This window comes from Plutella xylostella, chromosome 18, assembly GCF_932276165.1.
Source record: "Plutella xylostella chromosome 18, ilPluXylo3.1, whole genome shotgun sequence".
Taxonomy (NCBI): Eukaryota; Metazoa; Arthropoda; class Insecta; order Lepidoptera; family Plutellidae; genus Plutella; species Plutella xylostella.
In genome coordinates, this window is record NC_063998.1 from 8649759 (window position 1) to 8677248 (window position 27490).

At 36.1% G+C, this 27490-nt stretch overlaps 1 protein-coding gene across 1 annotated transcript in view; it reads left to right on the plus strand.

Moving 5' to 3' along the window:
* Positions 1-372: 372 nt before the first annotated feature.
* Positions 373-27490, plus strand: part of LOC125489864 (melanopsin-like) — a 41145-nt gene continuing 14027 nt past the window's right edge. The window contains exons 1-2 of the mRNA XM_048627250.1: positions 373-634; positions 22635-22898. Of these exons, the coding sequence (XP_048483207.1) occupies positions 22719-22898 (180 nt within the window). The 5' untranslated portion in view covers positions 373-634; positions 22635-22718. The remainder of the gene's footprint in view (positions 635-22634; positions 22899-27490) is intronic.

Below are 27490 nucleotides of genomic sequence, written 5' to 3' on the forward strand. Positions count from 1 at the left end.
AAATTTTAACTTCTTAGATATTTACATTTTAAGTTGGTAATAATATTCTGATGCGCTGATAAATTTACTGGAACCTTTTCATTGCTTACGATCGAGTGTATTTCCTCAACTTTTTACGCTGGGTCTTGAAATTTATCAATCTGTGTGTGCATGGCATATTTTAATTTCAAGAAACATTTTGTAGAACTAAAGTATATTATCTCGTCATTCGAAGCGTCTTCGCAACCGTTTGTGCAGGCATTCAATTGTTTTTGAGAAACAAAAGAGCTCCTGTCGTAGGTCTGACTCCGACAGGTTGTTGCATCAGGGAAGGACTCCCCGTGGGTATAAAAGGGGGTGGTGTAACCCTTATCCCGTTAGTCTCGGATGTCGCGCGGCCCGGGAGACACGCCCGCTCGCGCTGCGAAAAATATATCTTTCGGATCTCGAAGTTTTGCGATCGGAGCAAATTTTTTTCGTTGCGCAACTAAATTATATATTAAAGTGATAATATTGCCGGTGATAGGTACTTTATTCATGCGGTTTATTTGTCAACATTTAATAGTATCTTTTGATTGAATAATTTCAGAAACGATTAAGTACATTAATGAGTAACTAAAACAACAGATTGTGGGTCTGGATTTCCTTATTGAAGGTAACGTATTTTTTCATTATTATATTTAACTAGCTTTGTTTTCTCGTAGAAATTCCGAGATATAAAATAATGAGTTAATCGAGGGTACAGTAAGAGGCAGATAAACTTGACCCCCCTCAGAAGCATTGTTACTATGAGAGGGGGTTCAGGTTTCTCTGCACTTGACTGTACCTAGAAGGATTAAGCTTGCAATTTTATACATAACTACATGAATACACTGCTCACGACTGTAATCTCACTTTTCGTTACGTTGGTACTTAAACTGAGCAGTATTGCCGGTTTTGAATGAATACAATGCACTAGAGTACACATCAAGAATCTAGATGTACAGGTTTCTTCACGATGTTTTCCTTCACCGTAAGAGTATGTTAAATTCCTTATTTCTATTTCCTTTAATTCCTTGGTATATGGCAGGATTCTAACCCACGGCCTCACAAATGAGTACAGAGACCTTACCCGTTACGCCACCACGACTAATAAAATTAATAATCTGCAATTTATCATGTTGGTTTTTCGAATAAAACAGTAAAGATCCATGTCCTAGTAATAGGGACAGAACCTACTCCAGTTTCCTGAAAAATAAAAACTGTTATTCCAGACTTTTTTATTTACCGGAATTTCATAATTCTGTTAAGTACTTTAAAATTTACCCCGGCTAATCCATTTATATATGCATATGGCTACATTAGGAAACAAATAAATTTTGCCCTCTGGCTATGCATATTCTACACGGATATCCGGTCTGATTCCCATATATTCTAGGTAATTAACCCAGTTCGGTACATCCGCAAATATTTATTTGAGTGAGTATATTTTTTTGATCGTTTTATTTTATTGTAGGTAGGATAAAATATATAGCGATATTAATAAAAACCGGAAAGCTAGGCTAGCGACAGAATAACAGCGTCACGGGGCAATCCTGTTCCGTGACAACAACGCTGAGTCGCCCGGCCCATTCACACTACCACAACTAGTGTGAACCAAGCCTGTAACTGTAATTCAGTTAATTTATTACACAACTGCCCACAAAATTGTGAAAAAAAAATATGTTTATTTTACGTATAGTTTTTTGAAAAATATCTTAATTATGTCGTGTATGTTGTGATTTAGTGTGAATAAATGAATTGAATTTGAATTTGAAAGTGCGGGTCACACTCACGCACAAGAGGTTCTAGGAGGTCACTCTATATTATGATGAAAAACTATGTTTCGGAGCGCCCTGCCCGAGCCACAACTCTACCTCGTTGTATTTAAACGTTTCGATTGCATGACAGCTCTCATTCGATCGTTTTTCGTCAGTATAGAGTAACCCCCCTGTATAATAAGCTGAAACATAACTTTATATTATTATTATAAATTGTTTTGTGATTATAAATGGCATAGATTTAGTAATATGGAGGTATTGAAGTTAATATGTTTGTATGTACTATTTTCCCAAATAGTCTTAGACGGTAGAGCGTACAATTTTGCGTCTCTTGCACCATAAGTGGTTTTGTCTTGTGTTTACGTTAAATATAGACCTACCTTCTAAGGTTCAAAGATAATAAATCTTCTTAAATAAAATGTAATGACAAGGTCAGACATCATATACCCTGCCCAGAATATGTAAAAAGACCTTTACGGCTGATTCTAAACGATGAAATAGCAACTTTAATACTATTAAAGTTTTACTATACTGTATATCTTTTTTGTCGGGGGTTAAAAAGAGATCCTGTAAAACGGGTGCTGTATGAATGAACTGTAACCTCTATTTCATATCAAAACATATCCATTCTGTAGTATTATATAGGTTAGTATATAGCAATATGACGACCGAATGGCGTAGTGGTTAATGACCCTGACTACTGAGCCGAAGTTCTGGGGTTCGATTCCTGCCTGGGGCAGATATTAGATTAGATATTTGTTTAAACACAGATAATTGTACTCGGGTCTTGGATGTGCCCGTAAAATGGCAATAGGCCCGCCCCCTATTACATTGGGACTAACATAACACTGACGAAAAGTGCGTGCAGCAATGCACCTCTGCCTACCCCGCAAGGGAGTACATTAGTACAAGGTGTGAGTGTTTGTTTTTTTATATAGAAATATTACTACCATTCCAGTTTGTCATCAATGCAAATAAAATACCAACAGAGTATAAAATTATACTTATGTAACTAATTATATTATACTGGGCATCAAAAGATTACGCAATAAGGAAAACCATATCGGAAAATAATATATTAATATAAGGTACTTGCATCTTTTTATGTAAATATACTTTGTATGTGGTTTGTGGTGAGTGGCGTGATTCTAACGAGGAGTATTTGTACTGTAGGTTATACGTATGTTACTAGGTATCGTATTATCACCATACAATGGTAAAAGTGGCAATTTTAGTTATAGAAATGTACGAAAGATCCCGTTTTTTACAGTTCTTCCTACAACTATATACCTACAATGTAAGTTGTGCCAAAAGGAGTTGACTCTGGAGGTCATTGCTATAGAGAAAAGTTGTTCATAAATTACATCCAGAGTAAGCCCCTTTCGGCTTAGTATACCATTTTTGCAACATCCTGTATACCTATTTGACGGCAGCGCCAGCGGCACGACTATGATACATACGAAATCTAAGTGGAATTTCCCTAAGCTTTTCATATATCATTCGCATGTCAGCTCAGCGTGCGTGCACAACTCAGCTATGCTCACAGTTACACCTATGTCAAAGTAACTTCACGTTAAATGCCCACAACTTGACAGCTTACATATTATATTTAATCGCACAAGGGATTTGTTATTCTCGTAAGGCCAAAAAGGGTCTCAAAAATCAAATAAAACTAGACCACACTCACATAATATGAGCAAAATATATTAGGTATAAAATCACCTACTGTAAATCGAAGATTTATGACCTAGAAAGGGTTGTAGACGTTTTCAAACGGTCTGTCAGTGTAACAGTGATAGTGACAAAGATTTGAATAAACTAGCGAGAATATTATTCTGTAATATTTTAAAAAAGGTGTATGTTTCCACATCTATCGTCGATATATTTATAGCGCTTAATTTAATGTCCTTCTTTTTCGTTTAATTACATTTATTGAATTAATCATAGGTGGTTCTGTCATTATTCGTTTAATTCGTAAATATTTATACACTCATTTGCAATAAAAAGTACCTACCAGTCAAAAAATCGTCAAGTTATTCCTGGACGGAAAAAGCTAGCTTAATAACGCAGTCTGCAATATTGAAGTACATTTATAGGGTTACCAGAATATTACCAACTAAAAACGTAAACATTTTGTTCAAATTTTCTGTCAAATGTATTTTTAAAAAATTTGCCATTTATTTTTGGAATTTTGTAAGTGGAACAGTTTTTTTGCACGTGAGTGTAATATACATAATAGATAACATTTTTCAAAACTAAGAATTTGAACCATGGAAGAAAATGGGTTCCGCTCATCTGGCATAATCTTTATTGACCAAAACTCATTTTGCATAACTCGTATGGTCTAAACTTTTTTGGCCGAACCATCACTTTGCCAAGACTTATGTGGCATAAGGCTCGTTTCGTCTAAAACTCTTTAGGCACAATCTTTAAACACCTAAGTTTCGTTTGCTCAAATTTATGTTCGTCTATACCTATGTATAATCTTGTTTCTCCTAATATTATCTTAATAAATAATATATTAAGTATGTAGTAAATGTACAAATTGTGGTATTTTTCTCCTACATCCCGAAAATCACGATATTGTATGATCAAAAAATCGAAAGTTAACGACCAATATAATTATTACAAACCCCATGAGATCGAAACCTATAAATAGGTGCGACGACGAGCAAAGTGAAGAGGAGCGTGTTAGGTGCACATGTTCATCAAAACCAAAGCGGAGCGTAGCGGAGCGTAGCGAAGCGTAGCGGAGCGTTTTCCAAACAGCGGAAACAATACAAGGCACCAGTTTGCGCTATGTAGGGAGACGCTCCGTCAAAGTTAAAGCCAAACTAATATTATTACTTTGTATAAACCTATGCCATAGCATTATTAGGCTATTCAAGATTTGGCCATACCATTATTAGGCTAAACAATGTTATGCGAAATAACTTTTTACTAAACGAGATTTATGCCATACGATTTTCGGCGTAACGAGACTTTGACCAAACGTTACTATGCAATACGAGATTAGGCAAAAAAATCTTATGCCAAAAAAGGTAGAACCAAGAAAATGAATAGGTACATTATTTACCGACTTCCGATTTAAGCCTAAACTATAGCGTGACGAGTTGTGGCATTTTATAAACGTTATCCGTGCCAGCTAGATGCAGTAAAGCTAAAAATATTCTTGAAAATTTACTGTGAGAATTTTCCACCAAAGTACTAGGCAGTTATGAGCGCGGGGAGTAATTTGTTCTAATTAATTTATTCAGCCTGACGATAACCCTGGATGCGGAACTATTTAGCCCAGTTGTTTTCATTACAGAGAAAAAAACTGGAGTATACAATTAAAAAGTTCCAGTTAGATAACAACCAAATTACTTACTTCTAAACGGAAAAGGCTACTTAGCTGTGTGCAATATTGTAGTAGCTAAGAGGATGGGCAAAAATATATGGGAGCTGGGACCACCCTCCAATAGCAATAAGACTAACATCGTTGGATAGGTCTTGTCGATTAAGGTATTGTACTGCTCTTTAGTCAGAAGTATACTTGAGTATGCCTCTCAAGTTTGGAATCCAAGATACGACGTGTATATTTCCAAAATTGAATCAGTGCAACGTAAATTCGTCCGATATCTTAATTTCAAATTTAAATTACCTAAAAATAGCTATGAGTTTAACTGTAATAAATTACATTTGCTTCGTCTAAGTATTAGACGAAATGCCGCTGATTTAACTTTCTTATTAAAGATAGCTCAGGGCAAAATTGACTGCCCTGCTATTGGAGGGTGGTCCAGCCTCCAATAGCAGTAAGATGAACTGATGACTATCGGAACTTATAAGTCAAATATCTCTGAACGGACAACTGTGACAACAAAGCTGTCAAAGCAAAAGGTATTCCTATTGACAAGACCTATCCAACGACATTAGTCTTACTGCTATTGGAGGGTGGTCCCAATCTGCCCATTGTCATTTAACAGCACATCAGAATATGTTCTATTTAGAGTCGGCATTTTGTAAATGGAACTTTTTCACTGCTCGTGCGTGTACTCATCTTTTTGGTTGACTGTACCTATAGTTTTCTCTACTTGAAAAAGTCGTTTTTCACTGGCCCATATCACTTTTTGACAGGTTGTATCGACTACCCTTTTCAGATACCCTTACATCCGTCTAACCTTTTTCAACAATAGAAAACAGTGCGATATGAATCGGGTGTGAATAGCGAATTCGACCAAACTCGATTTTATTTAGGGTTTTATTCAGATTTTATTTTATTCAGACATCCAAATGGGAAACGGATTATGATATGACATAGATGGTAGGTATACATTTATGGCGGATGTGGTGTGTATTTATATACTCTGAACTATTAGTAGGGTTTTTAGAGTCATATACATTCGCGACCAAAAAAGTTCCATCTGTCATTGCCGTTCCTATTATGTCACCGTTCCTATTTTTCATTGCTGTGTTTTGTTTGTTTGATTTCTAATAATTTTACAAACTTAACCTAACTTTCAATCGCGCCCAAAAATATAATAAAACACCCTGCAAGTTATGAAAAAATATTAATCGCACTATCGCAAGTAACTTGGCCATCGATAGTGTCAATTTTAAAAAGCATAGGTATTTTGAGGTATTTTTGAATACATTTCACGGAATATCAATTATATTTAACAAACTTTGCGGTTCTCGGCGGTATGTAAATGTCCAATCAACATTGTTATCCCGAGAGTATTGTAGCCGTCAATAATAGAGCGAATCGCGCTGCGGACTATTAAACATTTACTTTCAAATCTACGACTTTTTTACCGATTTCGCAAAAGCCCCCTATCGCTAACTTGTTAGACAACGATTTTCGGATCCAAAATGTATTTCATCATCAACACGACCGATCACGTCCCCACTGCTGGGGCACGGGTTTCCTTCCAATGAAGGAAGGGTTTAGGCCTAGTCCACCACGCTGGCTTAGTGCGGGTTGGTGGACCCCAACACAAGCAAGCTTGTGCTGAGAGAGTTGTCGGGTAAGTGGGCAACCCGACTGTCAGATGTTTTTCAAGCCGCCCGAAGGCCTCTGACTAGGCTTAATGACTGTCGCCGAAGCAGTGACCGGGACCCACGGCTTAACGTGCCGTCCGAAGCACGGAAGCATCCAGAAAAGAACCACTTGAAATCGGTCACCCATCCAATGGCTTACCGTGTCAGTTGTTGCTTAACCTCAGTGATCAGTTACTATCACTAAAATGTATTTAATTTGACACTAATTACTTCGTAAATGTTTCTTTGTTATGATTTCGCGATACCCCCTCAATTCTTCATCAGTCTTTAAAAAATAAGAAAATTTTAAATTGTTGAAAATAAAAAAAAAAACAGCAATCGCCATCACAGTTACGCCTGACAATGACATGTCCAATTATATATTCATATATATTAATTATATACATATTATATCAATAGTTAGTTAGTTTATTTTGTGAATGTCCGATAAACTTGATCAAGATAATAGTTTTGGCTATTAATAAGCTTCTAGACAAACGGTTGTAGAGACAAGGGCGTACCCAGGTAGGGGCAGGGGGGGGCAGCTGCCCCCCCCTAGAAGATAAAATAAACGTAAATTTTCGTAAACATAGTTTCCGCTCTCGACGAAACAATCAGAGCCATCTACAGTGGCTGATCAAATTATTATGATCACTTGATTTTTTATGAAGAAAACGACTATGACTACGATCTAATATTTCAGTCATAAACCACCAGCAAACCTTTGAGTCTTCACGTCCAAAATTCCCCAGTGTCTCAAGACGAAAGTCTTTGAACAGTGCGTGTTGCCAGTGATGACCTACGGTGCCGAGACGTGGTCTCTAACTTTAGGCCTCTTGAATAGGCTCAGAGTCACCCAGCGAGCTATGGAAAGGGCTATGCTCGGCGTATCTCTACGTGATCGAATCAGAAATGAAGAGATCTGTAGAAGAACCAAAGTAACCGACATAGCCTATCGAGTCAGAAAGCTGCAGTGGGCCGGACACATTGCTCGGAGGTCTGATGGTCGGTGGAGCAGAAGAGTCCTAGAGTGGAGACCACGTACCGGCAAGCGCAGCGTTGGGCGGCCCCCCGCGAGATGGACGGACGATATAGTGAAGTCCGCGGGGAAGCACTGGATTCGGGCCGCCTCCGATCGGACAAGGTGGAAATCATTGGGGGAGGCCTATGTTCAGCAGTGGACGTCCTATGGCTGAGATGATGATGATGATGATGAAACCTTTGAGTATTGTACATATATCATTTTGTTCACAAAGCGTTTATGCGTATGGCAACATTGGATTTTATACATTGTAATAATATTATGTCAAAAATCATCCCTATCTGTCCACTTGGTGAAATTTGCTTTTGGAGATTATAAGTTCTGTAGTGCAATTCATTTGCTTTATATTGTTGTTTTTTGAATATATAAATTGTTTAGTTAATGGAATAACAAACATTTACCTTTAGATTTCACCATTAAAAGTGGTTTTTTATTTCGGTTTTTGTTAATTTATAAAATTTATATAATGGGTAAGGGTAAATACTAGTGTTGCCACGAATAGTGAATTGGCCGAATACCGAATACCGAATATTCGGCGACGCTGCCGGCCGAAGCGCCGAATATTTGGCCGCCGAATATTCGGCACTGCAACCTGTTTTTTTTGTTCCATGAACTGCTTTGAAGAAGTCGCTACAGATTATTGAGAAATGCTCATTATTAGGAGTTAGAATGCTGTGGCAAACGAGTTGAATTTTTATTTTATAATAGTTCGCCTAGATCGGATGGCCGATCCTTACAAGTGGTGGTCACTGGTCAGCAAACAAAAAAACAATACCCGAACCTTTTGAAATTTGCAAAAACTTATATTTCTTCACCTGGAAGTATATAGTGAGAGGTTATTTTCTGAGGATGGTTACAATGAAAAGCGCAATCGTGGTCTACCAAAAAATGCTGAAATGCTCGTTTTTATCCAGCACAACTTACTACTGATTAATTTTAAGTACTAAAATATTGTGATTTGGAAATAAATACACAATTTTGATTAAAATAACAAGTAATTTTTTACATGATTTACTATTCGGTATTCGGCCCGAATAGTACGCACTATTCGGCCGAATACCGAATACTGAAAAAACTGGCCGAATAGGCCGAATACCGAATAGTTGCCGAATATTCGTCGCATCTCTAGTAAATACATTCCTGAGGCAAAAATAGTTGAAATCAAAACATTACTACTCATTAAAAGTCTCTCACAATGTCAGATAGCTGAAAAGTGCAGTGTTGCTCAGTCAAAAGTCAATAACATAAAGAAAAAAATTGAAAAGAACAAGCCCTTTTGAAACATAAAAATGACTTTTCTGCAAGTGATCATAATAATTTGATCACCCACTGTAGGATTAAAGCCGAATATATGTAATTTGGAGAAAACAACATCTAGTGCTATGTAGTTACGGACGATAGGAGCCATCCATTAATCACGTGAGGTCGTTTGGTGAGGTTTGGGACCACGAAGCCAATACCACGAAGAACGTTCTATACAACCTATTCAACTTCTTCTGAGACAAAATATAAACAATCTCGATATGTCTCTTTAATACGTCTGTAACATTTGAAAACCTAGTAAGTGCCATGTTTGAAAAAAATACGGGTCTTTGATTTATGCATTATTTTAGGCAATTGCGCACAAAACTGCATTGTCAGAATATCAAAAAGAAACGAAAATAAAATTTCAAAAATCTACTAAGTCACCCTGTCAAAAAAAATATCAGATAAATCATTTCAAAACCTAGTAAGAGCCACCAACCACTTTAATGTTGACTTTACTTAATATTTTTTAAAATGGTCAATGGCTCATACTAGGTTTTCAAATGGTCAGCAATGGTCAATTTTCGAGCTTTAATTTTAGTAACGCACAAACATTATTAAACTTTTTTCGATCAAAATACCAGATAGTAATATAATACATGTCATACAGATACCCATATGCGGTTATTTGAGCTATTACTTACAGTACGGTTATATAAAAGTGCTGCAAAATTTGAATCCCAAACATATAAAAAATGTAGCAACACCGCAATAATTGTAATTTTAATATACTTAACTCGTCTTAAATGACACAATAATGGCCCTTGCTAGGTTATGAAATGGTCAGTCAGGGCGGTTTTAGGGTCAGAAAACCATTTAAAACCTAGTTTGTGTTTTCTTTTGTACATTTCAACAATATTAGTCATATTTAAATGAAATAGTATTGTATATCAAGCCAAGTTTCTGCCGCTTCTTTTAAGCTTACATCCGTTCCGATGTGTATCATAGTTTTACCAGGCCATTGAAATGAAGGGATAAAAACATTTTAGGCTCTCCTGAACATTTTGTCTCATGATTCTTACTATGTTTTAAAATGGTACAGCCGAATAGTAAAAAAAAGCATAAAATAAATAAACATAAGCAACTTATAACCGTAATGTCATGTTAATGTTATTAATTATTGTTCTTATTAGTTCTCTATCACAAATTTTAACATCACGATTTTTTTAAATACCTATTCCCGACCAAACATCATCTTGAAACAGGTATGCGCTGCCCCCCCCTAGCTGAAATCCTGGGTACGCCCTTGTGTAGAGATAGGACGAGAATGATAGATAGATAGACATAATGGACAAATTATATTTGCTTAATTTGGTCCATTCTATTCTATCTATCATTCTCGTCCTATAGATAATAATAAAGGGCTTAAGTTAGACAAGCAATTGAAAAAGCATCTTAAAATTTTGTAATAAATACGTAGATAATATAATAAACTGCTGACTGTTCGATTTATCAAAAACTTTTTTACAAGTATGCAATAACTGTGAACAGTGACGTTGAAATGGTTTATAGCTTCCGATTCATACATTTTTCGTAGCTGTAGTTGGCGGTATCTGTTCAGTAAACTGGGCCCTGAGTGCGAGTTCTTACACAGTTCGAGAAGCGGCGAGTAAACGTGAATTCGTATGGTGCGGGAGAGTCGCCACCTAACGGCACACGCGCTGCACTAACTCCGCGCTTATTTTGCGTTAGGTTATACGAATTAATTAGCGAAGACCATGACAATTCTTGTCCGTTCGTTTGTCGATTTAGGGAGTGACCCCTCTGTTCCTGATATAGAGTACGTTCGGCCCTCTCTGTAAAGTCGGCGTCTGATGCTAGCCTGCCTAGCTAATCACCTCAGCTCGGTAATAAACCCTAGTCTTGTGTTTTTGTAAGAAGAGAAGCCATATTATTAGAGGAACTGTCTTTATGAGTTACATAATAGCCATGCGAGTATCGGGGTCACTCGTTATTGTAACCAGCCGAGCAAATATCATCATGCCAATGATATAAAATGTGAATATTAATTGCTTTTGACACAACATGACGCATGTGAAAAGCGTATTCATATTGCCCTGTGGATATTTCACTGAGTTAACAATAAATAATCGTCCTGATTACATAATTAAGTACATAATTGTGACAAGATAATAATAATAATAATAATAAATTTATTTATTCCAGGTCACAACCCATATTTTTGATTAAATAACATTAACATTAATAATTATTTATAAAGCAAGATTACTAATAAATTATATAAAATTAATTTACACATCTGTATAAATTACACATGTGGTGGAATTTTGTATAAGAAATCATAGGTATAACATATAAACGGTAAAATAATTAAGGCAGGTTAAATTGATCCGACAGATGAAAAAATGCATTTTTTTTTATTCAGGAAGTTTGCATAGGTACATTTTATTTATTTGTTTGTTTGTCAAGGTACAATAGTACCTATGTATTATATATAAGTAGGTAGTTATGAAGCTGATAGTCCATAGATCTCTATTTTAACATTTTAGCCGCATCCTCATAGTTCCCAAAACCCATAATGTAAGTCTGCCTACAGCCGTAACTTATAATGTACCTAATTTTCATGCCACTTAAGGCAAGGGTGCGATTTACTGCCACAGATGGGTCAAACGACTTGACGTGCATAACAGAAACGTGGTATTGAACATTTGGTTCATGTTATTATTATAATATACTTTCAAATGAAATCAAATACGGTTTATTCGACGTAGAATTTTACAATGACATGTCGAATGTCGGTAGTCATAATAATACTCTACCACTATTTCACAAAGGCCCCGTACTAGCATAGATAAAAAAAATGTCATATACTTTGGTTTATTACGTTACGAATAAACTAATATGAATAAAAAATCACAGTTAGTTTAACTATCAAATAATTAAGCCACCTTTAGGAGATTATAACGGAATTTGAAATACAAATAGCGTACAACTGCGTAAAGCACGCGTATTTGATGGTGATGTTTACCCCGAATTCCTACGGGAAATCCTTACGGGAAGCACACTCGAAAATGTTAGTTATTAGTTGAACTTGTTTGAAATTTACTGTCGGTACTACAGTTTCTTCCAATAAATCAGCCGAGAGTTGAGACCAGATCTGATATTGTCAATACTTGCTAGGCTATCATGGAGAGTACGATCGTCCGATCCGATCAGGCCTGACTTATACAGTTTTGCCTGATCGGATCCGACCACATATCCGAGCTTATTCACCTTCAGATTACTACACCTCAAATTATACACACATGACACGGATTTTCATCCGTTCAGATAGAACTGAAAGTAAAACTGTCCGAACATTTGGCACTTAAGGTTGAGATATTACGTTCGTACAATGAGCGCTGAAGTTTCAGCTTCTGCAAAGAGAACGCTCAAATAAGGAGTCACATAATCTTTATAAATTCAACAAATCTCTGGCGGAAAGTAGAACTAATATCCCTAAGGTACTTTTGTCAGGAATATTTTTCTTCAAAGAATCCCTGAATTCTAGATTCGCCACAATTTTATAGCCTCTTTCGCTGGTGGAATTTAGAATACTTACAATGTAAAAAGGATTTATGTCACACGGTTAACGCGGGCGCGGCATCCACTTATGTATTGGCGCGTGGGTCTGTTGTACATAGGTAAATTATATCTGCTTTAATTTTGGAAAACAACGTATTAGGGTTCGCGCACATTACGTCATAGCGTCCCGGGCCGCATCTATTCTATTCTGTTATTTTTGGGGGTACCTGCATTTGGTTCCCTCGAATGTAGTTTTTGTGCATATCCCCCAGGTTTAAACCTGCGGGTTGGTGGGTTCACGGTTTCACAAATCTAGATGTGCACAAATTGATAATGTGTCTCGTCGGATCTATGCCTCTATGCATTCTCTTATTCGCCTTAAAAACTTTCTACCTTTCAAGACAAAACTTTCTCTGGCAACCTCTCTTCTCTTGCCCATTCTTGACTATGCTGATGTGTGCTACTTGGATCTGACGGAGGCATTGCTTAATAAACTGGAACGCTTGCAGAACACCTGTATACGTTTTATTTTCGGTCTCCGAAAATATGATCACGTGTCCAGTTATCGTGCTAAGCTAAAGTGGCTTCCTATTCGAGATAGGAGGAATGTACGTATTCTCTGCCTTCTTTTTTCTGTCCTCTTTGAACCTAATTCCCCTTCTTACCTTAAATCTATTTTCAACTTTCTATCAGATACGCATAACAGGCACCTCCGCTCCTCCCATAATCTTTTGTTGTCCTTACCACTACATCATTCAGGTTTTATGCTTAATTCCTTCTCCGTTACAGCTGTCCGACTGTGGAATGACCTCCCTGAGTCTATCAGGAAGGCTCCCAGCCGAGCAGTATTTAAATCACTGGTTCGGGCTCATTATCTCAGCAGGATAGGATAGAAGAAAGATCATCTTTTCTTGCACCTCTATTGTTGTGTGTTTATATAATAATATTATTTATGTATTTATGTATTATATATAGTATACATATATATATATATATATTAGGCATATAGGATTATATATTATCTATTAGTAAACTCCATAAGTATAAATTGTTGCAGGATTTTATATTTATTTGTTGCACTTATTTGTTTTTTTTTTTTTTCTCTCTAAAATCGTGTAAAGTTCTTTTTTTTTTTTTTTGCACTCCCATACAATTTGCTCCCGGTACCTCCTGCAGGTTGACTGGTAGAAAATGCTTCTAGCATTAAGTCCACCTAATTGTACATATTTACTTCTGTATATTGTGCAATAAAAGTATAAATAAATAAATAAATAAATAAATGTGCAGGTTTCCTCACCATATTTTGCTTCAGCTTCATCACATAAATTGTAAAGAATATTCATTGGTAGGTACTTGCCTGGATTAGGATTCGAACCAGCATCTCTGTGAGAGTATTTTTCAGGAATGAAATCAATACGCGGGTAGAACGGAACTATAGGAGGCCTGTAATATCCTGTTGGTAAAGTATCGTAACTTTTAACTTTATCGGGAAAGAGAAAAGTTTGATAAATTGTGGTAACTTCTTGTAAGTATTCTTAAGAGTCTCAAGAAATAATAACATAATACGTACCTAATTACATTTTGTAAGAACTGACGAGAGGCGGCACTGAATCAGGATTTAATATTATTATTTAAGAATCCAGGGAAACACATTTACCAGCATTAGAACTTTTTTCTCGTTTTTCATTCATTTCCTTTTGTTAAGCTAAAACAAACACAACATTGTATGCTAAATATAAATTCGTAAAATTATGTTTCCTTTTTTAAGGTAAACAAAAATTGTTTTAATATAATGTGATGTTGTTTAGTAAACAGTAAAGTAAGAAAAACCTCCCCGAAGGGGTACTAAAAAAATATGACTGCCCAGTAGTCGGTCAGTACGGCCATACATGACTCGTAAAGTGCGGTAAAACTTGCTTTTACTAAATAATAGTCATTAATAATACTTACCTATGTGTAAAATTTTCGGTTTTCTGGTGGATTCTCCGTATTTTAATCATACCTGCAGGGCGATGACGAAAAACAGAGCTAACGTATAGAATCGAATGCGAGTGCGACAACTGTCAATTCTATAGGTAAAAAGTGTTCGAAAGTGCTGTCAAGTTGACAATAGACGCACTCGAATTCGATTCTATATTTTTCGTGATCACCCTGCTGATCCTTTTGTTTTATAATTAATAACTAACACAGCAAAAAAAAAACAGGTATCGAATGTTATGCCAGTATATTTGTCAGTATAGCTGACACCATAAAAAATTGAAATGCATTTTTACCGGCATCAAAAAAAGGAGACGGTTCTCAATTCGATTGTGTGTATGTTTTTTTTCTCGTATGTCTACCAGTATTAGACCGATTTAGATAATTCTTTTTTCATAAACAGATTACACTAATTATGTTTCGTAACTGTCTACTTTGTTTCAAAATATACCAAGCTCAGGAGGCTTCGTAAAACAGAGAGGGAATACTATAAATATCTAAGCATCTTATTTAACAAGAGTAAAGTAGCTAAGTTAATTTTCCCAAAAACCTCCTTTCCCTGGGAAAAAGCAACTTTATGGTCCTTAACAGGTTTATTTTCTCTGTAGGACTTGCGGCTGTTCACTAGTTTTTGCTTCTTATTTCAGAGGTTGCGCCTTCTAAACATGAAACCAAATAACCTAACCAACGTTAAAAAAATCCCCAACATAAACTCTAGGGATGGCTTGCACAACAAAGTTAATCAAAATTAAATCTATGACCTCATGCTCTGACATTATACTGTCAGAGCAAGAGACAAACTATTTGACACAACTTTTGTACGAAAAAGTCGATTTTCGTAAAATATAGATAAACCTAAAATTGGTTCATCCGCTTGGGTGACCCTTGTTTTTGAAACCCTCTTTTCGCTTACTATACGACTTTTGAATTTACAACAGCCTTTATAGTAGTCAAATGAAAACCTCCACTGGGGACATTTTCATGAGAGCCAATGAATTGAATCTAATTTCAAACATCTTCGGGAACCTGAATAGAAATCAAATTACGATTTCTAAGATTAGACTTCTTTATGAAGGGTATTTTTATAGGTTAAAATCGGCTACAGTTATTGACATTTATACAGTAGATATCTTACCTTGTAGTATATCTACTGGCAAAACTGAAAAACTTTCCTAGGTAGTTAAATTTTTCAGGAACAATAATAATATGTCGTCGTAAATTATTTATTAATGGTTGGTATAGTTAAAGGGTAAGATACCTACCTACAATTTTATAAAAACTTTCCCTAAGAATATACCCTTGGATACAACATATAGACACCAAAAATATACATATAACTATATATTTACTCTGCCTTTGCGGATGCGGTTGTGTCGGTCGCCCCGCACTCTAGTTCTTAGTCAAAGCCAGTGGATCAAGGTTAACAGCCCTGGGTCATAGCCGGATAGTCACTCTTCCTTCCATTTATGTTTAAAAATATGTATGTAAGATACGGCTTTACAGCTAAACGAGAAAGTAGCGTACCTAATGTAGATTAAAATTTTCATGCGAAAAATTCAGACTCGAGTCAGGTTCATAAATACTTTAAACCCTTTGCAAACTAACAAACTGTCAATGTTTAAATGGATTACAACGTTTGTGAGTTTGATAAGGTATTAACGTATAGCTTCAGCCCATAATACCGTTGTTTCAGCATATACCTACGCGTATACAAAAACGGGACACGGCATACTTTGACCTCTATGCTCGAATCAGGTGGTGTAATGTCAGTATCAATCGCGCTTATACGAGCTTAGAAGCGCTTCAACGCCCGTACTAGTTGAGTTCCACAAAAGAGCTTTTACGCACTGAAAAATACGCTAGGTAGTCTGAAACCGCTGTTCTGAAACTAACTGTTCCGAAAGTCCACGAGCCTTACTCTGTTGTTTGTTTTTGTTTTAAAACATTTATTCCTCTTAAGCTTATTCTATTACAAGAAATATAAATATTCTGCCAAATTGTTATAATAGTTTAGTGGCAGACCATGCTCTTATACTTAAATATAGGTACTTAGGATAGTGACAAACATTAAACTAACATAATTACTCAATGCCATATACCTACAACCAACCTATGCCAATATATACCTACATATGCCAACCGTATTATTAAAGATACTCGTAGCCAAATTTTCATTTTTAAAAGATAGTGAGAGTTCAACTGAATGTTATTATTAATCTCCATTTTGTGTAAAAGTGACCGCTTAAATAAGAATTCTTTTTGGTTGTATAAGCACCGGTATTTAAAATGAAGCTAAAGTTTTGTAGCCATTAACACGCCACTGGATTCATTTTCAGCCATCTGTTCCGTCAGTAAATTAGTAAGTAGGAAAGACTGAAAGGATTTGAGCATTTATAACCTCAACCATGTCACTGAGTATTAATTATTTAAGTCAGCTCAAGACCAAATTCGAAAGAAAATTAACTCCTCAACTTCAAGACTTAGGTAGTTTAATACATAATGTAGTTAGGTACTTGTATTATGTAAGCAGCGGCATTTCGTAATTATACTAAAATAATGTCACCCACCTGACTATAAAACCTGCTGTCAAGCTTAGATACGTAGTTCATTTCTAAAATTTAGATTTAAGATCGGTAAAATTACCTACATGCAAACAGTTTGTCTACTAGGAACGCAGCCTAATACCTACATATATTTGTCTATGGTTGGTCAGTAAAACAGTTGTTGATGATAATTAATGTACTGATAACTAATAATTGTAAATGTATAAGTTCGTTCTTCTATAAATATGTGTCTTACCTATAGTGTTGTAAACTAAGTCAGTATCAGAGCTAGCCGCAGAATCAGCCGCAAGGCAATGAACATGATACTGATCTTGAATATTAATGTTATCATACTAGGTATCTTGACTTTAATATTAGGTATTATAGTATAGTGTCTAGTTGTAGATACAAGGCTGCGTTCCCAGTAGGGAAACTGTGTTCGCCAGTTACTACGCGCGCGTAACGTTGCAAATTTCGAGCGCAAAACTAGCAAAATATAGCAAGTAACAGGAATCATCTCGGCTGAAAAGAGGTATAAACCGACAGAAAACAGTTTGACTACTGGGGTCCTAGCCTGAACGTAAAAGACATTTTTCATCTCCTTCATACCTCGTCTGTGATAGCAAAATACAGTTAAGTTTAGTTATAAGTTACATATTTGCACCCTTTATTTATGTGAAGAAAACTTAGGTTTATCTTTTTCCGAACGATTACAGTGTTTCTCTGATAAACTCGAATATGCAACCACGCACAATGATTCAGACAAATTTTTAATTTTAGGAGACTTTAACATGAGCTTCATTAAATGGATTTCAACCGAATGTGGTCTCGAGGCGTTGACCGTATTGACCACAGAATGTTACTCAAAAAGTTCCTTCAGTCTGGTATTCGAGGAGACTTGTACCGCTGGTTTTCATCCTACATCAGTAACAGATCTCAGGCTGTAGTTTTAAATGGTTACACGTCTCACTGGACATGTATTCCCTCTGGAGTCCCTCAAGGATCCCTGCTCGGGCCACTCCTTTTTATCATTTATATAAATGACATTGGCACCTGTTTCCGTCACTCTAAATATCTTCTCTTTGCTGATGACATGAAAGTCTTTAGGGTGGTCAATAGTCCGATAGATTCTAGCCTTCTCCAAGATGATCTTAACCGAGTTATATCGTATTGTATCCTAAACAAGTTAGATATTAATGTTTCAAAGTGTTTTTCGGTATCGTTTGGCCGTAAACGAAATCTCGCAAGTGTTTCTTACAGTATTTACACCGAAACCATTACAAGTTGTAATAAAATCAGAGATTTGGGAGTGATAATGGACACTAAGTTGATTTTTGGTCACCACATTGAGAGCGTGGTTAATAAAGCATATAGAGCTCTTGGTTTTCTTATACGGTCTTGTAAACATTTTAAACGAATGAAATCGATCAAAATGCTCTATTGTGCCTTAGTAAGAAGTCATCTCGAATATGCATGTCAAGTTTGGAACCCACACTATGAGATCTACAAATTGAAGCTGGAATCCATTCAGAAAAAGTTTATTCGGTACTTGTGTTTCAAATTTAAAATCCCTAGAATAAGTTACGAATTCCATTGTAATCAATTCCATTTACTTCCTCTTTATATTAGAAGAGATGCGTCGGACATCGCATTTCTCCTGAAGTTATGTCAGAATTTCATGGATTGTCCTGAATTATTAACCTTTAACTGCCGACGTGGCCTAAACGCGCGACTAACAACGAGGTTACGTCTGAGAGACGTAGATATTTGAAAAATCATTTAAAAATAAAGTATTCGTTTAATTTAATTTATAACCACCCATTCAAATACTACAGTTAAATGGCTTATAATATATGGATAGTCAATAAAACAATTACTTAATTTAACAAGAAATCAGCCTGTATTGATGAGACCCCAAGTTTAATTTGAACATTTTTAGGAACTTTTATTAGACATATATATATTTTTATTTATACACATATCAGTAGAATTTTTTTATGATTTTACTCTTTTATAACTAACAAAGTAAAATAAAAAAGAATCAGCACAAAAACTTAACGAAATAAAAAACTGACACTCAATCAAGTTAGCATATTTATGGCTTGCAGCTATTGCATATTTGTAGGCAAAATGTAAGGCACATGAGTTTCTTCCAGAGACAACATGATTTTTTTGTGCGTCTTTTTAGTAGACTTGGACAAATGGCACAGGTCTTCCGAATACCCAGCTATTCTTGAGCTTATGCTCGGGCAGGAAGCGGTGAGGGCATATCTGTAGGACCAATAACTGGTTCAATGGAACAACGTAGTTCTCGCGGTGGTCTGATATTTCATCGCCTCGCACGTCCTGTCTCCTTTCTCTCAGTTTCCTATGATTATCAATTGCTTGATTTTTATAATCACTAGGTAGTGTCCTCTTTTTTGACCCTGAACTACCACTTTCAGACATTCCGTAGGAAAAAAACATATGTTAATTACGATGTGACGACCTCAAGACACTAAGGTAGTACATGAATTTACAACGTGGTGACGACCAAGAGACGTATCAAGTTTGGAACATAAACACCGTACTTACGTCTGTGAGACGTCTCGAGCTCCGCATAAAGCACCTGTGCACGCACCGTAAGCGGGACGCCTACAGCAAGTAGAACACGCGGGGGGAGGAGGGTACTGAGGGGCGGAACCTTGGCAACGCTTCGGGTGAAAAAATATTGTCAAAATAAAAACGAGGCCGTCTGTGAGACGGGTAGGTCGGCAGTTAAAGGTTAAATAAAATTAACATTTTAGTTCCCCAACGTCAAATCCGCCGTAAGTTAATTTTGCATGTGCCGGTGGTTCATACGAATTACCGTCGTAACTCATTTCTTTTAAGAGCATCCCACTTGTTTAACTCACTGGCAATTGAATGCAGTGATATTGATTTATTTAATAGTGATGTCAAAAGCATTTATTATTTCTTAACTGATAAGTTTAGTTCTAAGTTTGTCTAGCTTTTTTTTGTGTTGCAATTATCTTACCTTTAAGAATGTAGGTTTTAGTTTTATTAAAATTTTATTCGCGGTTGTACAAACAGCGGCTTCCCTGGCTTTTTTTTAATTTGTAAGCTATTAGTGAAAACTTTTAATTGGCTTTTTGTTTTTTACTTTTTACTATATATAATAAATGTGTTAGCTGTAAGTTTTCTTAAATAAATAAATAAATAAATAAAAATCCGAATCATTCTCAGGGGATTCACTAAAGATAAATAGATAGATAGAATATTCTTTATTTGTACACACATAAAATATACTTACATAACTTAAATTCTAACACATATGTACCTACCTACAAAAATGGCGTTCTTATCGCTTAAAGCGATTTTTTCATGACAACTCTAGGGTGGAAGGATATTTATGATCAAAGAGGAGTCAAGTGTACTAAAGAATTCTATACTCTATATTACGATTTTTTTTCAGAGCGCTGTTGCCTGACCTTAGTGCTTGAGCCACGAATCAATGTCGTTGTTATTGTACAGACGGTCGAATGGCGTAGTGGTTAGTGGCCCTGACTGCTATGCCGAAGGTCCCGGGTTCGATTCCCGGCTGGGGCAGATATTTGTTTAAAGACAGATATTTGAACTCGGGTCTTGGGTGTTGATATTTATATTTAGTATCTATCTATCTATGTATTTGTGTAGATATATCAGCTGTCCGACACCCATAACACAGGTTCTGCCTAGCTTGGGGTCGGATGGCCGTGTGTGAGATGTCCCCACATATTTATATTTATTTATTTTAAACGTGCCGACAGCTCTCGTTCGTCAGTTTTTTGTCAGTATAGAATTACCGTCCAGTACCTACCTTCACCAAATAGCGTATAATTTATTATTTTAGTAAAAACTGTCTGTAGCACGCTAGCTTCGCTTCGCCTTAAAAATATTATTTCCTGTGAAGGACTCCTGTCCGTCGGCCTGTCTCACCCCTTGAATAGCAATTAAGAAACACTCTAATTTTAGTTAGAAAACGTTTACTGTATGGAAATAAAGAACAATACCGATAGATTTTTTATCTAGAATTCACGACGTTTAAAAAACAGATTTTTGGAAATTGCACCATGCGTTATTGAATTATTTATGCGCTTTTAATTTCATTTTTATAATTTAAAATATATTAACTAAGCGAAATACAAGTATCATACTGGAAAGTAGTTGGAATAAATATTGGACCAGACATTTATCCAGACTTTATAGGTATAGATACGTAATATAGAAACTATAAGGTTATAGGAGAGTATCAACTCCGAAGGGATCTATTTCTGTTTACAAAGTTGGTTTGCCAGTTTCCAAGTAAGTTTACGAATTATCGAGACTTTCCATTAAACTTACGGAAAACCTACAGTTTGCGATACCTACTCGTAAATTTTACAATAGTTTTTAAGCCTGGAAGTTTGTTAGATCTGTATCATTGGCGAAGAGTCGTGCGTTTCTGAAGTTTTTAGAGAACAAAACATACAAACATAAATACAGTAATGCCCACGACTGTAATGCCCGAAGGGGTACTCAGAGGTGACTCGCAAGTGAGTCACCCGCTTTTTGCATATTGTACTCACTTGCGGTCGCGAGCTGTAGGTACTTATCGCAGTTTTTGAAAGAGTACTAGAATCGAGTAACTATTTGTTATTTGTCTGCCTCTTACTGTACCATTATGTATTCTTGGTTCTCACATATTTCGATATATCATTTACCTATATTTCTTGAACGAGGGATTTGAGGAACCACAAAGTTACGGAGCGTTGCTGTTCTAAGCACTAGAGTCGTGATGGCACGTAAATTCTCCGAAACTGCGTATTTTGTCAAGCAGTAGCAGTAGGTATCCCTGCTGAAGCTGTGGGTCATAGTAGAACTAGCGAACCCCGACATAATATATGTACCTACATTGCGGTTGCCGAAGCCTCCAGTTATTTTACCTCTAAAGGTGGCAATTGGCCGCCAACTACATGAGGTAGGAGATGATGTGTCACAACATCACTACTACATAGTTTGTAAGTAATAGTCACTTCCATGGAATTAATTTGGATGCTAGTGACTGGTCGTTTGCTGCAAATCTCTGCATCTTCTGCAGCCAATTGCTACCTTAATAATACGGTGCCCTCCCAACACCCCACAGGGTAGTGAAGAGGACCTGGTCCGAGAGGAAGTAAAGTGTAGTAAAGGCAAGTGATATTGCAGGGGCGGTGTATTGGAAAAATATACCGTATTCTTTTTATTTGAATGAGAAAGAATTTATATTTAAATTGGATCTGAAATAGTCTCTTACGATTCAATTAACGGGAAACTAGGTATTACTTCAAAAAGAAACTGGTTTCAAAAATTCATCGCGACTTCTGTCTTGAATTTTTTTGTATGTCCCTTTTTTTGTAGGTCATTTTACTTTTTTCACAAAATTAATCACGATTCTTTCCTTTACAGGTACCACCAAAAACAGTCGGCAGTGATGTGAAGTGCCAGTGGAGTGTATATTTCACTTAAGTGTAGTGATAGTGAGCAGTGAACATGACGACGATATACCAGGACGTCATAAACGACACAGTGGTCAGAGCGTACGATGAGGGATTCCCGCTTCTGATGCCGCGGTGGGGGTACGTCGTGTCGGCATTTGTTTTGTTCCTGATCGGATTCTTTGGGTTCTTTTTGAATCTGATGGTGATTCTACTGATGTTCAAGGATCGGCAGGTGAGGTGCTTTTATCAGTAAGTTTTTTTTTTCACTTTTGTCGAAATATCCGTGTTTTCGCAAATCCCAAGAATTTTCGTGAAAAAGAAGATAAATCGATAAAACTTATTGTTAATGTGTTTAACCTAAATGGGTGTTGCATATTCCCGCATCTTAAATTCCCATAAGTATTTATATATTTATTCTTATTTAAGAAAGGAATTACTGCTACTGAAAATATAATATCGCTTACATTAGAATAGAATAGAATAGAATACTACTTTATTGACTTAAAAACAATTTACACAAATAACAATTTACAATATAACGCAATAGGCGGCCTTATCGCTAAAAGCGATCTCTTCTAGGCAACCTTTGGGTGGAGGAGAGACTTAAAGAATAAATGAGGAAGGTGTACAAAATGTAGTAAACATTCATGTTTAATAATAAATACTTAAATACATACATACATAATGTAATCAAAGTTATATAGATTTATATATTATATAGATATAGGTAGGTACTATTGCAAGATGGAGGAAAGATAATGATCTTTTACCTGTTTTTTGAAACCTATAGCTGTCTTCGCAAAACGGATATTTACAGGTAATGCATTCCACAGTCTTATAGCTGTCACAGTAAATGAGTTACTGTAAAACTCAGTAGTATGCGATAGGAAATCTAATAAACGCATTTGATTACACATTAGATTGGTAACCATGGTGATATCGAAAAAAATCTGTTGTTTCATTCTTTCCATAGGGATTTTTAATAGTCAGCGTTTTAATATTTGAACTAAAATACTTTTTAAATGGAATAAATCACGTGTAAAGACGAGAACTTTTCGTGAAAGTACGTAGAAATGCCGTGGCATTTGTCCAGAAGTTCCAAATATCTGTTGGCCCTGGTTGTGGCATGCATGTTTATTTTGAAGTCATAATATCATACGGTCTACGTCTACGGTCGGCACTTAGTTACCTTTGCCTGCCAGAAAGTTATGTGCATATCTTGGAATAATTTATTTACTTTCTCCTTTCTTTTTGCACCGTGGCAGCACTAAGTTTAGCCTGGGCCTGAATTAAGTAGATTATAAAAAAGGTTAGAAAAGTATATTTTGTATCTCGTTTTTATAGGACGAGAATTATAGCCCATACATATAGGAATCGTAGTGAATACATTTATTTCACTAGTCTGGTAAGTTTATACCTAACTGAAAGTCTGAAATAATATTATTGATAATTTGAAATTCAATGTCGTTTCAGAGTCGAATATTACTATAGGTTAGTTAGTATACCTATTCTCAGAATGGCACAGCCTGAATAATCTAGTGCTGGACATGACCCTTACTATTCTCTAGTATGCGATTCTCAGAATCACACAGCTTATTATAATCCCCTGCAGGCTTAGATTAACAATATACTTACGAACAACATGGTGGTGCACATACAAAAACAAAGCAAAACCTTTCCGCATTTTGTTTACTGGAAAACTGTTTAAATTCAACCTATGACAACCATTGCATCAATGAATGAAGTTACAAATCTCCTTAACGAACTATATATATTCACTCACGTCTGTAATACCCGAAGGGGTAGTCAGAGGTGGCTCACAAGCGAGCCACCCACTTTTCACAGCACATTTATACTCACGTGATTGGTTGTTAACGAACTAATTCAGAATAAGAGCTCAGTGGTAGTAGTAGGGTGTTATTTATTTTTCGAGACGTTTCTTTTGCACTGTCACTCCATCTAGTTCTTATTAAATATATTTGACTGCAGGACACGGATCTCCACACATGGCAGGTGGGGTGGCGACGTCCTACAACATAAACAATTAGCACACATGACCGACCCCAATAGCAAAAGCAATAGCTGGAATAGCAGTCAGAGACCACTGCACTATCATGTTGTCTCGGAATAAAAAAAAGTTAAATAATACACTAAACGACACAATTTTTGCATTTATAACTATGCTGCGTAAAGGTTAGCAAGCATCCACCTATTGATATCGTACGAATCGCATCAAACGGATTGTCATAAAGAGTGGAGAAACCGCATCGGCGACGTCGATGAAATTGACAAACTTGTATGAATTTTTACAAAGATTAATGCGTCCGTGGCGTACAATGTTAAAAGGTGGACTCTTACCTCAAATGTGCATCTTAAAACCATTACATTTTCCAATGCTCTCAAGGTGTAGAAAGGAAAATCAAATGCCTTTGAGCAGCAGGTATGCATGTATGTATGTAAATGAATGTTGGCCGTTGAGTTTCTTTGTATGCAACGTCGGTGCCTTGAAATGCATATATGTATGTATGAGAAGGCTTCTGTCCATTTAGATCAAACAAATGCGCGATGCTTTTGACTCTGCTGCATATATTCAGGACCTGACTTCTGCTTTACCTTCGGTGATAAATATGGTGATAAAAATAAAGCTATGTCATAATATCTACTTCAAAAATTATAGTTTATTGGCTTACAAACGCAACTTTTGCTCATCCTAATCCTAACTAATATTATAAATGCGAAAGTCACTGTCTGATTCTCCTACTATAGAATAGATTTAACATATTAGGTTTTGTATTTAATTCAGACAACTGAAAAACTTTAATACCGCGATGTAGGATCTTCATATTAATTGGCCTCCGTTCCATACAAGCTCTCTGTATTGCGCTTTTAGTGCCATCTGTTGGATATATCCGGAACTGTCTGTCTGTCTGTCTGTCTGTTACTCTTTCACGCCAAAACTACTGAACGGATTTGAATGAAATTTGGTATACATATGGTCTAGACCATTGGTACTCAACCTTTTTTATGTAAGGGCCACAAACACGTTTAAGTCATGGGGTCGCGGGCCGCAAGCAATATTTTTTTTAACTATTATAAAGCGATATAAACTATCGAATAAAAAAAAAAAAAAAAAACACGCACTCACGCCTTGTACCAATGTACTCCCTTGCGGGGTAGGCAGAGGTGCATTGCTGCACCCACTTTTCGCCAGAGTGTTATGTTAGTCCCAATGTAATAGGGGGCGGGCCTATTGCCATTTTACGGGCACATCCAAGACCCGAGAACAAATATTTGTGTTTAAACAAATATCTGCCCCAGCCGGGAATCGAACCCGGGACCATCGGCTCAGTAGTCAGGTCACTAACCACTACGCCATTCGGTCGTCTATCTACTAATACTATCGAATAATAATATAAAAAAACACTTGCATATACTACTCTGTGAAATAAGAATCGGAAATAGATCAATAAAATAAAAAAATAATGTTATTCATACAAATTTATTTTATCATCTTCAAAGTATGCTCCTTCAGAAACGATACACATACAGTGCAACTAAAAAGTCCTGACAAAAAAGAGTGCGATTTTGCTAAGACTTTTTATCATTTTCAGTTATTTATTTACATAAACATACATTTTAAAAATAAAATACCGATTGATAATTTTCTTTAACTGGCTTTTTAACGGATTTGGCCTTAAATAAATATAATGGATCGATTAAATACGGTCTTAAACAATTACTTATAATCCACTTTCGTTTTTAGGACTTTATAGATGTACTGTACGCGATCACAACATTTTTTTAACGCTGTTTCCAGCGTTGTATTTAGTACTCGCGCCGAATTTTCCTTCTTGTCATCCATCGATTGTTAGTTAAAGTCATGTTGACTGTTTTCTTTGACTATCGTGGTGTTGTACACTCGGAAACTTTCTTGCCAGAAAGAAAAATGGTAGGAAAATAATATTATTTGCGGGTTATGTAGAATTTAATACAGCAAATTCGACGAAGATGTGTGGAAAAAAAATATAGAAAAGATTTTGCACCTCGATATCGCGCCTTTCGCACAAGGATCATCATTGTGAATGAATTATTGATTTGAGCAAACACTCAACTAATACCATCGAGCATCCACCATATTAACCAGATATGGCTACAGCTCACGGCTCTAGCTTCTTTTTTCCCTAAACTCAAATTACCACTTTGTGGCACTGTTTTCAATAGATAGAAGAAAATAAGGAAAAATCGCCGCGAGTACTAAACATACATAAATCATAGAGGGCGCTGCTTAGTAAACATTGCGAATTTATATCTCCGTACAAACATTTTTTTAAATAATAGTAAAAGTTATTCATCCGCTTCAAAAAGTGCTTTTGGACATTAATTACACAACTATCCTCAGTGACAAATAATAAGAATACGAACATATTTGTTCAAAACAGTGTTCTCTTGTGAAATAATAACTGTGCCAAAAAATACTGTAAAGGAAGTGATTAAGCTACTGATATTCCAAGTGCTATACAATAACTATAATAACATTGAATTATCTGCAGTTATAAGTGTGGTGATATTGCTTCTGTGCTAAAATATTCATAATTATTTATCATAATATCCTAATCAAATTTCGCTTATCATCCTCGACACTAGCGCCATCTAGCTACACTCTCTCGAACTAGTTCGTCTGCTTAGCGCTTTATAAGATCTATAGATCTGCATTGACACCTACGTTAACTCACACGCTTGCCTCATCGCTTGGATCTACCAGTACTGCGGATCAACGTCAGAGGGCGTAACCGGTAATAATGTTCCACTCGCCCGGTAAATATC